The sequence below is a fragment of the Tauraco erythrolophus genome, chromosome Z, assembly GCF_009769465.1.
Source record: "Tauraco erythrolophus isolate bTauEry1 chromosome Z, bTauEry1.pri, whole genome shotgun sequence".
NCBI lineage: Eukaryota > Metazoa > Chordata > Aves > Musophagiformes > Musophagidae > Tauraco > Tauraco erythrolophus.
In genome coordinates this window covers 16,144,927-16,160,719 of record NC_141496.1, presented here as the reverse complement: position 1 = coordinate 16,160,719, position 15,793 = coordinate 16,144,927, and the positions used below count along the sequence as shown (strand labels likewise).

At 41.4% G+C, this 15,793-nt stretch overlaps 1 protein-coding gene across 1 annotated transcript in view; it reads right to left on the bottom strand.

The window, feature by feature from the left end:
* Window positions 1-5,631, bottom strand: part of LOC104382133 (oncostatin-M-specific receptor subunit beta-like) — a 28,727-nt gene extending 23,096 nt beyond the window's left edge. The window contains exons 1-2 of the mRNA XM_086629776.1: window positions 5,559-5,631; window positions 2,051-2,214 (exon numbers count right to left, since the gene is read on the bottom strand). Coding sequence (XP_086485902.1) covers window positions 2,051-2,214; window positions 5,559-5,631 — 237 coding nt within the window. The remainder of the gene's footprint in view (window positions 1-2,050; window positions 2,215-5,558) is intronic.
* Window positions 5,632-15,793: the final 10,162 nt, after the last annotated feature.

Below are 15,793 nucleotides of genomic sequence, written 5' to 3'. Positions count from 1 at the left end.
GAGCTCCATGAAGGGAATAGAAGAAGGACAGCCTAAAATATAAAATGGATCTCAAAAATCATGAGAGCTAAATGCTCTGTAATTTGGCAAACATTTTTACATTGAATTATATAAATGCAGACAAACAGTGAAAAATATAAAAAGTTCTGCTGCTCTCTAAGAGATTTCTTGCAAATTTCTCTCATCAGGTACCTACTGAGGCCTGCCTGGGCACTAAATGAGCTGCACCAATACACAGCACAGCCACTCAAACTAACCAGGGCACCATGCAGTCACACAGACACAGATGAAAAGCTACCCCAAGTGTGAATCTCCCCTGGCATGAGAGCCCATAAGAAGCAGGAAAAAATGGCTAAAAAAGTTCTATTAATCACCTGTAATTATAAATATATTTTAGAATAGAACATATATTTCAGTACTTCTTAAAGCAACCGTATCAGATTCTCAGCATATAGATCTGTGCTGCTTGTATGAGCTGTACCAGAGCCCTCGACTCACACAGCCAGAAAACTGCTCTCCATTACTGCTTTCTGTCAGCAACACCTGCTCATTCATAATATCACCACTCTGAGGAAAAACTCTGCAATCAGTTTACAATTCAATTTTGCAGTTACAGCACTGAAGAATGTAGCCACTCCTATGGAAGTTATTATATAGACTGTCCATGCTTCGGCACGAGCAGACTCACAGAGTTTCTTTATTGGGACACATTCCTCAGAAAAACAGAAGTAAATATATTCCAGTGTGGTAGTGACATAAAAAAATACCCTGTTTATTTCGCTTGTTGTGTTTATTATGAGTAACAGAACAGACTACGTCCTTGGATTTGAAAAACTTTCTTTCTTCCAGCAAGTAAATAAGAGCTTGTTGGAAAGATATTAAAAAAAAAAAAAAAAATTGTTTCTAGCTATATGGCCCCAGTTTCTGGCTTCGGGGTTAGACCTACTCATGGTGTGTTAAAAGTCCTACCCCAAGTATCAAAGTGGTCCAAATCTTCTGAACTGCATAGAGCCCATCTGCAATGAAGATGTTCTTCAAACTCAGAGACAAAATACTACCAACTTGGCTGATCAGAGTGAGTCATGATTCTTAACAGCGCCCATCTTATTTTATTGACTTCTGGTTTCAGAAAAGAACGTGAAGTAGAGAAGGGTTCACTTTCTCATAAATAGCTGTAAATGACCTAGAGCAGTTTTCCAGTTTTAACACATGTATTTCATATTATTCCATAGTTCAACCAGCAGATGACTCATAATGGATTATAACATCCCCAAAACACGCATTTAGTTTCCAAAAGATTTTGTTAGATCCAAAGGAGAGAAAATTTTCTGTGGGGACAAACGTTCTCACACTGAAGTCACGAACTGGGGAAAACATCAGGAGCAGATGTAAGCCTACGACTTGGATGATCTCCACCTCTTCAGAAAATTTGGCTGGTTTAGGGACTTTGCAAAAGAGACATTGCTACTTCTTCCTTAACTGGAAGAGCTGGGTGTAAGGTAGTTGGTAACAGGGCCAAGCACAAGGCTTACGAGGCTTCACTCACACTGAGACTATTATTTGGTTCATAAGGTGAGAGGAGCTGCAGCAACATGACTCACGCTCAGTTAGTCCTCAGTGAAGGGTAGTAACCACGCTACAAAAGAGACTGCCGTTAGCAGCAATGGAAGGGATTTTTCTAGGAGGCTGCTCAGGGGACCTGCACCTTGAAAGGGAAACAGAGGCCTTTAAAATCAGATCTCCTAAGTCTGCCCACCACAATCTCTCAATAAGGGTATACAAGGCATATTTACATTCTGCACGGGTGGAAAAGACTTCTTCATCTGAGCCAATTTTTTTTTTTCACTCAAAAACTGGGCATAATAATAGACCAAGTCTGGTATCTAGAGAAATATGGAGGTATTTCTAGTACAGTTTTGTAAATACTATGTTGTAAATCATAAACCTATACAGCAAACCTATGTGCATAAGCATCTGAAAATTTGGTTTTCCTTTAGTTTCCTTTATATTGCAAACAGCTAATGTAACTTTATTTTTAAAATACACTTACTGTCCACACAGTAGTAGCTACATCTGTTCGATGGACTTGTATTTCAAAAGACATTGCCAGCTCAGCATCATGAGCTGCCTTGCCAACATCCCATTCCACCAGCAGCCGCTGAAGAGCCAAATCCTTGGAAACGTTAAGAAATGTTACTGGAAATACAATGGATTCTAGGAGCACAAAAAGAACACAAAATATTAAGCTTACATATGATTTAGTCCTTCAAATATGACCAAGTTGCAAAGCAGATCTGAAACAATAGTGGTTAGAGGTAAGATAGGTTCCACACCAGAGAGTTCTGAAAGGGGGAAAGAAAAAAAAAAAGTGATCGAGACCCACGCTGTTGATATCAAAAGCAAAGACTATCTTTCATCTTAAGGCATCAGCAGGCTGGAATGAAGTTCCTGAATCTACTCAATAGCTTCCCATCATGACATCGGGTATGTTATTTAATTTCTTTATGCCTCCAATTTACTAGCTATTTTATGAGAATATTGGTCCATCCCTTTATAGTTTTATGAACAGGAACAACATAACATATTAACAGGGACTGAATCTCAAGGAATCCCAACCCCCAGCAAGCGTTCTCATCATTAGGGCAGAAATCTAGGCTCAATTTTGCTCTCTGACCTAATTAAGACTAAATTAGTTAAGGCAAATCAAGTATTTGAACAGGATAGTTTAAGAGTTTCCCTCCACTAGCTAGCTCAGATGCCAGTCTAGTTTTAGGCACTTTCCTGGTTGCTCTACACAGAACTTCAGTATTTCAGTCAGGGCTGTGGATTCTTCTGCTAGAATTAGACACCTAGTTACAATGGCACCTCCATCCTTTTGTGGATCTGGAGTTAATTCCCAGAGTAAATTGAAGTTTAAAAGTCAGATTGAAGTTCCTTTTGGTGATAGGAAAGGAAAGGCCCCTTAGAAGACTAGCCTGCTGAAAACTGCAGATCACCCTACAAATGGTCCCTCTTTTTAGATGTCTGTTCTGACACTCCTCCCAGAAAAAAAGAACTCTGGAAGAGATTAAATGTGCTCACTGTCTGTATCTTCTCTCCTTCCTGAAAAATAAACAAACGAAACCCAAAACAAAACCCTAAAATTGATCTGGTTGTTAACAAAGCCAGGGAACTGAAATGGCCAAGTAACAAGGATTTTCTTTTGCTACATTTGCTTTCCAAGATGCTTCTGCTTGTTAGAAACAACAGGGTCAGAATGCTGATACTGACCAGGGCACAGAAAAGAAACCATGTTATTTTGGGAAGGGTAAGACATGACACAATTCATCTCCCCACATTCCCTGGAAGTGTTCAAGGCCAGGTTGGATGAGGCTTTGAGCAACCTGATCTAGTGGAAGGTGTTCCTGCCCGTGGCAGATGGGTTGGAACCAGATGATCTTAAAGGTCCCTTCCAACCCAAACCGTTCTATGACTCCACAGATTTTCACCACAAAAACAAGATAAAGGCTGTTAAAATCCCACTTACAATAAGGAACTGACTGTAACATTGTTCCTCTCCAGTATGTAATCTTAGCTGCTCATTTTTCAGTTAACCTTACCTGTACGTTCATCATCTTATTACCTGAAGCACCACCTACCAAGCCTCTGAAGGGATCTCATTTCACATATGCAAATAGGTGGCTGATCTAAAGCTCTGGACCCTTGCCATTCCATTGTTTTCCTTCTGCAGTGCTGAAACAACTGGGTGAGACAGATGGGCCCAGAACAAATAAACAAACCTAAAGGAAGGGACCTGGCTAGTCACTCAATGAAACTCACAACTGCAAAGTAAGACTCTCAGGGAAAGGGAAAAAATATGCCTGAAAAATGTCAGCCAGTTGGCAGAAACCCCTCCCTTTTTCAGGGTGCAACATTAAAAGAAACCCCTGTGTATCTTCTGAATTTCCCTGTCCTCTTTTCTGCTCCTTCTCTAGCCGATTCTTATGGCAAGTGTCACTACTGTGCCTATTGCATTGATGATGAGCTTCCCTCTCTCCTCTACATCTATTTTTTTTTTGTCCAAGCTAAAATCTAATCTCTTTTCTCAACATGGAGAATATTTTCACCTGCCACATTTAATTTTAATTTAATTTAAATTTAAATTTAATTTTAATTTTGACAGAAAAACAAAGGTCTCATTAGCTTATGTTCTTTCTCCATCTGTACAAGTGTCTCTCCACTATCTCCTTCCTTTTAGTCAGATGACACATCACTTCAGAGGTCACGCAATTTTGAGTTCCTCAGAGCCTGGTGCAAGAGAGTCTAGATCACCAGTCAGGGCTTATACACAGTACCAGCAAACAGAAGAAACAACATAGCTAAGGATATATCTAAGATCTTGAAGACCACTGAGTTACAACATGTGACTTAAAAGACTTTTGTAGTATAATTTACACATGTAGAAATATTTTTAGCATTCACAGTTAAAAGATTCCCCTCCTACCAAAGTTAAAGGATCAAGGCATCTTAAGGCTTGTTTTAACTTGAAATCTAACTCAAGACTATATGAATAGCTTTATGATTAACAATAGAGACTAATTTTATTCCTGAACAACTGCATGTGAAAACAAGTAACCAAGTTACTGTAATGCAGTAACTGTTTGGACTTGTCTGCATTGCAAAGTCTTGCCACTCTAGGAGCATTGGTAATAGAGTCTCGAAACTGAGGAACTTGCACCTTGGGTGAATGGAGTGTGAACACATGAATTTCAAGGTTGAAAAGAGGCAAAAAAGTCCAAAACATAAATGTTACCCCCTTCAGTATGATAACAAGTACATTTATACAAAAACCCCATAACTCTCCCTTCTTCACTGACTTAATTAAGGCAATACAACTTCTATAATGCACACTATAGCCCGGTAAATTCTTCCTTCTTAATGGTGATCAGAGAAATTAAACTAAAAATATTCATTCCTTCTTTTTCTGTAATGGAGTCATGCCCAATGTTATTGTCAGCAGCAAGTGTCCAAGTAGTACTTTTACCTTAAAATACACAGCATTCTGGAAAGTTATCCTTATATGCAACTTTGCTCCCTCCAAATATGCTTATTTGTCTTTTTTTTTTTCTTTGTATTGGATACATATGTGAAGTGTAAGAAATAAAAATGCGCTCCTGGAATCTTGAGGCACAATCAGAAAAGACCCAAGAGAAGTGCTGAAGTTTTCATGGATGAGACAAACAAAAAAGAGAAAGTGAAGAGGTAGAAAAACATAAAAGTTGTCATAGAGGAAATAAATTATTTGAAGATGACAGCATACAGATCAAAACCACATGAGACAGAGGGGGAGTAGATAAACAAATACACATCATTGCAAGTTATTGATTCAACAGCCAATTTTGCATGATGGGGTTACAAAAGGAAATTATACAAGTTGCTTCATCACCTTACCAAAGAGAATAATTTGATTAAGCATGCAACATGTTGCTTAATCACAGGAGACTTGCAAACGAGCAAGTCCAAAGCCTCCGTTGTTGTAGATTGCTTCCAAATAAATAATAAAATGTTCAGACATTTACCTTGCTGTGAGTACGTAGTGTAACAAGTCCTCAGGGGGAGCAGTACCGCCAGAACCATGAAGCGATTCATCATTCAGCCGCCTTTTCCTGCACGAGGCTTACCAGGAAAGAAGACATATCTATTTATTTAGTTTCTTTTAGGAGAAATGCACCCTAGACAACAGTCCAGATAATATTACCGTATTTAAGAACGAACAAGTGAAAACCCAACCACATAGACTGCAGGTAGTTTAAGAGAAATGCAGGAAGAATGAACAAAGAAAGATAAGGAATGAAAAAAGCCCTCTTGTTCTCAGGACCTGGTTACAGCATAGGTAAAAATACACTACACTCAAAAACTTCAAGTCTAAACAAACGAAACGCACAATATATTTAGAATTTTCCTTCCACTTATTTCTAAGGAATACTAAACCAGAAGATTGTCCTGACATATTTCTGGCTTTTCTCCTTCACCTGCAACAAGACATCCATCCTAATAAAGAAGAAAAACAACCATCCAAGATGTGAAAGGCCTTTGGTTTCCCCTCCACATAGCACCCGACTTAAGAATCCAGCAGACTTTAGCAAGCATGGTCTCACCCTTTGCCAGCACCCAGGACACTATTTGGAGGGCTTTAGCTACACTGGAGTTGAAACACACACGTCAAAGCGTTAGCAAGCTCCGCTCCTAGAAGGACTGTCACCTCAAGCACCACATAGCTCTCTCCAGCGTTCCTTTCACAGCTTTTACATTCACTTTGTGAAACGCTGTTTCACTTGCACAGCCCAGACCTGCGAGACTGATTCTATGTGAGATCTCGTAAGACGTGAATCACCTGCAATTCCCCACGCAGAAGGTAAACACTCAGCAGCAGTATGGTTAAAAGCACTCAGGCACAGAGGGTACAGGAGTCCAAACAACAGGAACAGGACTGTGGATACAGTTATCTTTAACTTTTTGTTTCCACGTTTTATATTTCTGGAGCTGTGTAGAATACTGATAAAGACAGTCTTCTACCACTGCTGCCATAGCAGAAGTTGAAACTGCTTAGCAGGACAGATAACCAGGATGACCTTCTGTCCCCACTAAAGCCAAGGACAGAACATTTACTGATTTCAGAAGGGCCAGGAATTCACTCCAAAATTTCTTCCTATCAGAAAACCTCTGATTTAATACTTCAGAGCTACAGATACATAAGGTTAATGACCCTGCCTTAGATTCATGGGTTTTGAGAAGCTCTGATTTTCTCCAATGGATCAAAAGAAAAGATTTCAACCCTTTTTTTTTTTGCACATTTCTAAAGGTCACATGGAAAATGCAGAGGAGCCCTGCATGCAGCACTGCAACTCAGAGCTCAACGCTCACGGCAAGCACCCTTGCTGCAGCGTGCTCCAACTTTTTCCTGAACAAATACTTTTTTTACCACCTGACCAAATTTAGTATCTATAAGGGAAAATAATTTGATATGTTTCATCCGGAATAAACATGATAGAATGGCTCTTTGTTACACAGCAGTGAGTGGCAAGCAAGTGACACAAAAGGAAGTCTTTCCAATACAGATTATGTTAAAACTTTTGGTAACTCTTCAGTAGGTTGTTACTCTTTTGAACCCTATGAAATTAATACTAAGAGAGAAAGCCAAATCTTGCATGCCCTTTTTCAGAAAAAAAGTGAAAATAAAACTGCCTTTAAACATTTGTAAACATCTTCGGCATTGGGCACAAAGCTATTTGCCCTATTTGTCATGTGTCACTTAAATCCAACATTAAATACAGCGGCAAAGTATTGTGGAAGTCATGACATATTAGACTATTTGTTTAAACTACTTCCTATCTGGAAAGCCATAGAATCATAGAATGGTTAGGGTTGGAAGGCATCTTGAAGATCATCTAGTTCCAACGCCCCTGCCATGGGCAGGAACACCCTCCACTACACCAGGTTGTCAAAGCCTCATCCAGCCTGGCCTCGAACACTTCCAGGGATGGGGCATCTACAACTTCTCTGGGCAACCTGTTCGACTGCCTCACCAACCTCAGAGTGAAAAATTTCTTCCTTAGATCTAATCTAAATCTCCCTCTTTCAGTTTAAAGCCATTGCCCCTTGTCCTATCACTACATGCCCTTGTAAAAAGTCCCTCTCCAGCTTTCCTGTAGGCCCCCTTTAGGTACTAGAAGGATGCTAGAAGGTCTCCTTGGAGTCTTCTCCAGGCTGGACAGCCTCAATTCTCTCAGCCTGTCTTCATAGCAGAGGTGCTCCAGCCCTCGGATCAAAACAAATCAAAACTCTTTTCTGCTCTTAAGAGGCATTCTCAACTATCGTATTGAAATAGATGTCTGATTTGACTGTCTCTCTCCAGTCATTTACAGGTCACTAATGACATGGCCTAGATTACTTTTTTTGACGCACAGGACAACAGCGTACACTACTAAAGGGCAGTGTGACATAATAAATGCCCATCAGAACATAGGCATATTTCGGAAGATACAATGCTTTTCACTATTCAGTATGTTAATAATCTAGTTTAATATTGTATAATAAATTGTGATAATGTGCAATTGTAGCTATCAAACCCGTTTTCATGGGAAAAGTTCTGGAATTCTCTAAAAAAAGAGAATATGAAGCAAATTTAAATAAGTGAGACACCATTTGAGAAAAAAGAACTACAGTCCTTTAATAGATAGGTAATATTTCAGCTTAAATCGTCTTTGTGCAGAAACTTCTGCCTATGACTAAAACATTAATCACATAAAGTGATTACCACCAACTGATGTCAAGCACTTATTCTCTTGTTACCAATAATTGAGTACTTTTATAAAATCATCATTTAAAAATCTGTGTCTTGGTTACAAAGATTAAAAGAGAATCAAAACAGTTGTACAAAATACATTATCAATTTCATTAAAAAAAAAAAAAACAACACATGATGATAAGAGATTTACTACATCCTTACCAAAAACGAAAATGAATGAACAGCAAAAGGAATGAAGACAGGAAGCCAGGGAAGGTTTTTAGGTATCTGAATAATTCATCACCCTGAAAGAGGCAAAGTACCACCTCTGCGAAATAGTTACTAACTATCATGTGCCACATGAAAAGTGAGAATCACAGTCATCGGTCTGGTGAATAGCTTGGTTCAAATTTGCCCATCTGAAAAGATATGAAGCGATGTTCCTTGAGAAATACCACACTAGTATGCCACAGTTCCTGAACTGAGAATGAATGAATGAATGTCTGCTGACTTTTTTTTTTAAGCCTCAGAGAAGTCATGTTTTGTCACCATGCTCCAACCTGGAATGCCTGTGTACTTTGTTTCCACAAATTGCAGGTAAGAACAAGAAGCTCTCATGCCAGTGATTTTGAATATGGACTGCAGACATGCAATTTGAATAATTTTTCCTTTTTACTTACTTTTCTCATTAAGATAATTTTGGAATAGTATTTCTCTTGTCTATCACAGAATCACAAAGCAGTTTGTCCAACTGAGTTCTGAACTCCAAAGATGGAGATGCCACAACTTCTCTGGACAGCTTGTTCCAGCGCTTAACCACCCTCACTGTGAAGGTTTTTTCCTTATATTCTCCTTATATAAAGTTTTTTCCTCCCTATATTCTCATATTCATTTTTCTCCTTGTATTTTCCTTGCTACAATTTGTGCCCAGTTCCTCTTGTCCTCTTGCTGTACACCTCTGCAAAAAGTTTAGCTCTGTCTTCCCAGTAACTTCCCGTTAGCTAAGTGGGGACTGCAGCTAGAGCTGCCCTTACATTTCTCTTCTGAAGGCTAAGTGAACTCAGCTCCCTCAGTGACTCCTACATGTGCTCCAGCCTCCAAACCCTCCTGCTGCCTCTTTGCTGGACTCAGTCCAGTCTGTCAGTCTTCCTTCTACTCCGAGCCCAAAACTGGACACAGTATTTTAGATATGGCCTCATAAGTGCGAAATAGAAGGAAGTAATCACTCCCTTAAGCTCTAATTCTTTGACATCATAAACAAAAGCAGTTACAGGTCTAATTTCTGTGATGAATCTGGTTATTGGGACACACTGTGCAATGTTGTATAAAATGGGGTATAACACTAAGCCGTAAGTTGAGGATGACCTGGCATGAAATGATCTGTCAGAGCTATAGAAGTTATCAGAGCAAGAAATTTTTCATTTTATCCTGTCTTCTTCCTCCTTCTAAAAAGTCAACATCTGTGGGGGAAATAGAGCAGACAGATGTCTTGTCAGTCTGTAGCCTGAATCACTGATAGACATTTTTTCAACTCATGAATACATAGTCTATTGGTAATTCTTCCTGTTGGAAAAAGGTAACCTGGAGTGTAATAAAACAGATACAGATGGATTCGGGACTCCACAGCCACACTTGACATTAATCAGTACTGACAGATATATCAGTAGAGCAGAACCATCTTGGAGGCCTGGCAGCAACTGCAATAATATTCAGCAATGGAAATTGTTCAGAGACCAGACAATTAAAGTCACTCAAGAAGGAGAGACAGCACAGGAGTGAATTACCTTAGGAAGAGATGAAATCTCTTTCAGGAGGTAGCTTATGAATACACTAAATAAATATCTTCAGGTAAACTGTTTCTCCTTCAGCACAAAAGCTGGCTTAGATGATCCCCAAAGTCCCATCCAGGTCAATTCTTTTGCGATGCGATGGATGAGAGGAGAAAGAAATTTCCATTATTCATCTGGTACATATGCCTAAGATAAACATTTCGTCAAACCTCTCTTCAAAGGCATTAAAGCACCAAAATTCAACTGAAACCTCTTTCAGGTTCATAGTATTCAAGAGTCATTGGCAGGGAGTTGGAGCTATGTAGTGCACATACTGCTGCAGTCCCTGGAATACCCATGTGTGTAAAAAAAGGAAGCCTCTGCTATGAACATCTAGTGTTAGCTGACTACAGAGTCAATCTGTTTTGTATCAATCTTCCTAAAGCTGCATATTTCAAATCATACTTAATCCAAATTTCCTTTCACAGAGTCCTTTGCTTTGCTTATGTAAAGCAGCTGCCAGCCACAACGCACATCCTCAAATGAACAAGACCCTGTACGCAGGCTGGGAAAAGAAATGTTTTCAGCTGGTAGGATCCAGAAAACTTTCTCCATTTAAAGGAGAGTATTAGACAGAGACGTCAAATCATAAACACTATTGATTGGACAAATTTTCCTAAACCAGACATGGAAGAGGACTGTCAGTGACGCGAACGCAGTAACAATACTAGTATGGATTTATATCCTGTTTTTCATCCTATGTTCTCATTCCTTCTACTTCATAGACAGACAGACTGAGGATACGAATCACAATTCAAATTCATACCACGCAGTACAAGGTCGCTAACATAACTGATATGTTTAGTGCCAAAACCTGACAAACTCCTTCCATAACCACTGAAGAGAAAGAGGCACCCCTAGAAAGTAGACTAACTCATTCTCTGGAGGTGGGTTTGGTTCCTCTCAAACAAACAGGTAACTAGGTAAGTGCCAAAATGAGCAAGAATGCATGAAGTCAATGACTGGTACGAGGACTCTGCACTGAAGCGTGTCTCTGCTCTCCTGATTCCTGCAATTCCCAATATGACATCCCTTGCAAAATCAGCAGTGCAAGAGCTGATATCCAACTGAGGCAGCTTTACCTGAAACAGAGAGCCATGTCAAGCCATTGGAAACTTATTGAGTGTTGGTAAAGTAGCATCTGCCAAAGCATCCTACAACTAGATTCCTCTTCAAAATACACATCACACTGTTTATAGCAAATTTAATTTCCAACAATTCTGAAAAAAATGAATAGCTGAGACACTAAATTCTAAAGCAGATGAATCTTTTCTTTAGTCCTTGTACTCAGGCTTTCTTTTTCCAAGCAATTTTAAAGATGGTTTCAATTACACTTAGCACATAAAAAAATACATCTGTGTATAAGACACTGAAAGCTCCTAATAAGCCTTTGAGATCTAATGAGTGAGCAACAAGTTTAAAAAGCAGCACATGGAAGAAAGGAATTTCTATAATTAAGGTCTGATAGGCATATAATCATTTGATCACTTGGAGATAGCTTTGTGTCCTGTTTTTTGATAAACAGAAAGCTCTTTGATGCATGCTGTTATTCTAAAGAGCTTTGTCAAAACAGGAAAACATTATGTATTTCATGGTCCCATGAAGGCTGGAATCCGAACAAAAAAGCAATTAAATAGTGAAAAAAAATGGGGTCTAAAGACGTAAACTCAATAAACTGTGTATGACTACTGTTGCCTCATTAGAAAGTAAATGCTAAGAATCGTAGGGAGGGAATCACATAACATGGTGGCCTGACTCATACCAACAGGAAGAATAATTTTACCATTTTTTTCATCCATGATCTACTTCTAACGCTGTTAGGATTTGGTTTGCTCCGCTGGAGTACAGACTGATCCAGGCATACAATATTTTGACAAAACGAGAGATAAAAAGGTTATGCTAAAAAATAGTCGAACTCCAAAAGAATGCAGGAACCACTCTGGAATTTATTATGTTTTCTCGTTTACTCCGATGATTTTGAGATTAAACAACGGATTTCAGCTGCTTAAAAGAAAGCAGGAGCAACACTTTTTTTTGTGTATGATGCTGGATTTAAAGGTCTGAGCTTGCGTTTCTGAGCGAGCCAACACTTTCTCGAAGTAGCAGTTACAGGAAACATTAAAATTAAACCGAATCACCTGGCAGGAGCAGCATCCTCATCCCGCGAGGTACCTCACCTCAGGAACTTTCGCTCAGGTCAAACCAGCAGCTTTTATGCTGCAGCGAGGCAGTGACATCTTGAAGCAGAGAAGGTCGGGGGGGTCACCAAACGCCTTACACCCGAGGGTAAGTGATGGTGCTGCCGGGGCAGTCTGTTTCTGAAGGATGAAGGGTCCCGCGGCGCCGGCTCCCCGCCCTCCCGCCGCCCTCCCGCACCCGCCGTGCCGAGGGATGCCCGGAAAAACTGGGGCTACAGGGCAGGCAAAGGGTGAAGAGGGCTTAACGGGCACCAGAGGGACTAAACTTCGAAGTAAAAACTCCACAGAGCGTCTCAAAGCAAAAGCGCCGGGGTGGAGAAGGTCGGTTTTCCTCAGCGGAGCGGGCTGAGCTGCTCAGCGCGGGCAGCCGGGGTCCCTCCGCGGGAGGAGAGGGGAAGGGGCGATTACTGACGGAACGAGGGGCTGCCGCGACACGGAGACCCCGGCATAACTCACCTGCGGCCGCCGAGCAGCTCCCTCAGGCACCGGGGGCAGCCGAGCCCCCGCCTGGCGCCCAGCGGGACGCGCCGGCCCCCCCGGTCAGTGCCGGGAAGAGCTACGGCGCGGCCGCCCTCCGCCGTCCCTCCCCGGGCAGGGCGGGTCGGCGCCTCCTCCCACCGCGCGGAGGGCGGGTGAGCAGTGCCTCGGGAATTTCTCCCCCCGGCGCTGCGGGAAGCGCGGCCGGTTCCCTTGGCTGTCCTCCCCAAGGCAGAGCCGTCCCTCCTGCAGCGTCCGCCGCTGCCTGCCCCCTCCCCGCCGCCCGCGGAGGAGGGAGGGTTCGGGCGGCAGAGGTGTGGCCGCTCTGGTGTCCGCAGGGCGAGAAGGGTCTGCTGGGCCAGAGGTCAGCCCGGGACAGGAGCCGACCCTGGGGCGGCCAAGCAGGGAGAGGAGGACAGGCAGGGTTAGGCAGAGAGGAGCGTGAGGAGCAGAGAACGGACGCTGTGCTCGAACGCACTTTCCCGGTCCTCCCAGTGCTGAGCTGGTTAGAATCTTCACGTCTGAGTGATGTCTCCAAAAGGCACGTGTCTCTGGTGCCATGGCCCCAGGGTTCCTGTGTCTGCTTGGTCTGGCTCCAGGGGGTGGAATGGGTGTCCTGGCCGCCAAGGCGGGTGGGGCGAGGAGCAGGCCTGGCGCTCGGGATAGAGCCATCACTGGTCTGGTGCTGCACCACAGTATGGCTTGCTGCTGTCCCGATGAAACCCCGCTCAGAAACCACGTCAAGGAAGGCTGTAGCTCACAAAGTCAAACTGTCTGCTCCCGAAATCGTAGGACCATAAGGCACAGGAGGGAGATCAGGAGCTTGGCGCGTGTGTTGCCTTGCCCTTTGGCTGCGGGTCCCCATCCAACAGGCCTCAGTAAGACGGAGAGGGACAGCATGCTGCAAGCTGCCTGGGTCACTGCTGCCGTCAGAAGGTGTAGCCGTGAGAAAGTTGTGTTTAAACCTGTTACTTACCCTTTTCAGGGTGTTTGTGGCGAAGGTTTGTCCAGTTCTAGCACTTTTACATAAAAGAGGTCTTCTGTCTCTCATTTTCTTTTTCCTAAGCTATGATTTTAGTTTAAACATACCTATCGAAGCACTGTTCTTCTTCCTTTCCTTTGGATTGTCTCAAATTCTTGAAGCTTGGTTGCTTTTCCTCAGAAGGATGTGGACCAGGAAGTGTTCTGCCTTAGAAGCTATATTACCTTTTATACCTCCTGATATATATTGCCTTTTTTCTAATGGCATAGTGTTGCCTATTTACACTTTGCTTGTGATCTGCTTCAGCACTTCGGTCCTTTCCTTCGGAATTGTTGTCTAGCCAGTTGTTCCCTGCCTCTTCGTATTGTAGTGATATCTCATGCTTCCCTCTGTTGAGTAACACCCAGCTTCTTTAGTTAGGTTTCCTATTTTCTCGTGATGCTTTCACTTTCCAGTCACGCAAATCATTCTAGTCAAAGGATAGTTTTATTCTTCAGAACCTTGTTCTGAAGAATTACATCTATTTTTTTCACAGAGTTCCTGTGCATGTTGTGTGAGTCATCTAAACTGAACTTTTCACAGAGGGTCACTAGTTAGTCACTTTTCATTGCCCACATTCCGGTCTGGAGGCACTAGAACCAGATATTTACTGTTGCGTCAGAACTCGGAGGAGTATGTACACAAAAGATCATCTAACTGCTTAGTTTTACTGAAAATACAAATCACAGATGTCTAAAATTTCATGCCAACATTTTGTCTTTTTCTTTTCCTGTTTTTTTTTTTCCTTATGCTTATTAACAACTCTTTGTAATATGCTAATATGTTCTTTTCTGTAATGTTTTTAGACAGTATAATTAAAAAGTTTACTGGAAATTTATCAATTCTGTATTTGAAAGTAGCATTTGAGTAATATGCAATAAATAAAACATGGGGTTCTGTACATTAAGGGATCTGATGGGAAAAATGACATATCATGTAACAAAAACTAAAGGGAATAAATCAAGACAGCTTAGTTCTAGCACTTTTTAAATTTTGAATGGGTGTCGTTGCACTCCTTTTTGTCTTTTAATGAAGGGGTTGAAAATTTTTGCGCATACCATTTTAAAGATAATATATTAAGTCATTTTTCTGCTTTGACCCCCCTCATTTGTGTTTGAAAATGTTTCTTCTTTTAAGCCTCTACTGGAGATACCTGTTAAAATCTGTTGATGTATTTAACATTTTCTGAATTGTTTCGACTCTACTGTGGATTATAGATGTTCAGCCCTCTCTTGCTTCTCCATTTGGGTAACAGCAATGATCTCTGATACTGCTTTTGCACACTGATCCACATAATCCAGAAGTTCCAGAGCTTATCCTTTGAATGCTCCAGACTTATGAACATACGACCTAACTGCTTTCTAGAAATAATATTCAAGGTACTAATTAGTACCCAAGAACCTAACAAACTATTGAATAATGTCTATAAGGAATTTTCATGTATGGTCAGAAAGTGTTTCAAAGAACAAGTTATCAGATTTCTCATGTTTGAGGTAGGGAAACTGAAATAGAAAGAAAAGAAGAAAGGTAGATCCACAAAAGAACTTGGCACTGCCAGTGTCACAGTGTCTACAGAATTTAAATTCCCAAGTTAGGTGCCAGAGTTCTCTATATGCCAAATTATAGCAATGTAGTTTGGAAAGGCCTAGAAGATGACATCCAGTCCAACCTGAGACACTCTGTAACCACAGCTCTGAATTTCCCTCCACCTGTCCTAGGTGCTTAGCTGCCTATGTACACATATTCAAGGTGCAGCTCTGACACGGCACAGGTACATAACCTTGATCCAGACTACAGTGAGAGAGCTGTGAGAACATCTGTAGAAAGATAAGAAATTTGAAAGTACAGTCAGAAGTAGGGCTATTTGCAGGGGATCATTGGTAGTTCAGGAATTTCAGAGGGAAAGTATGCTGGTGCATGAAAACGTATAAAATCCTAAAGGGAAAAAACACCTGGGGAAGCCTGGTCAAGCTGGCCAGTCTAGTTGGAGGCTAGCTGGGAA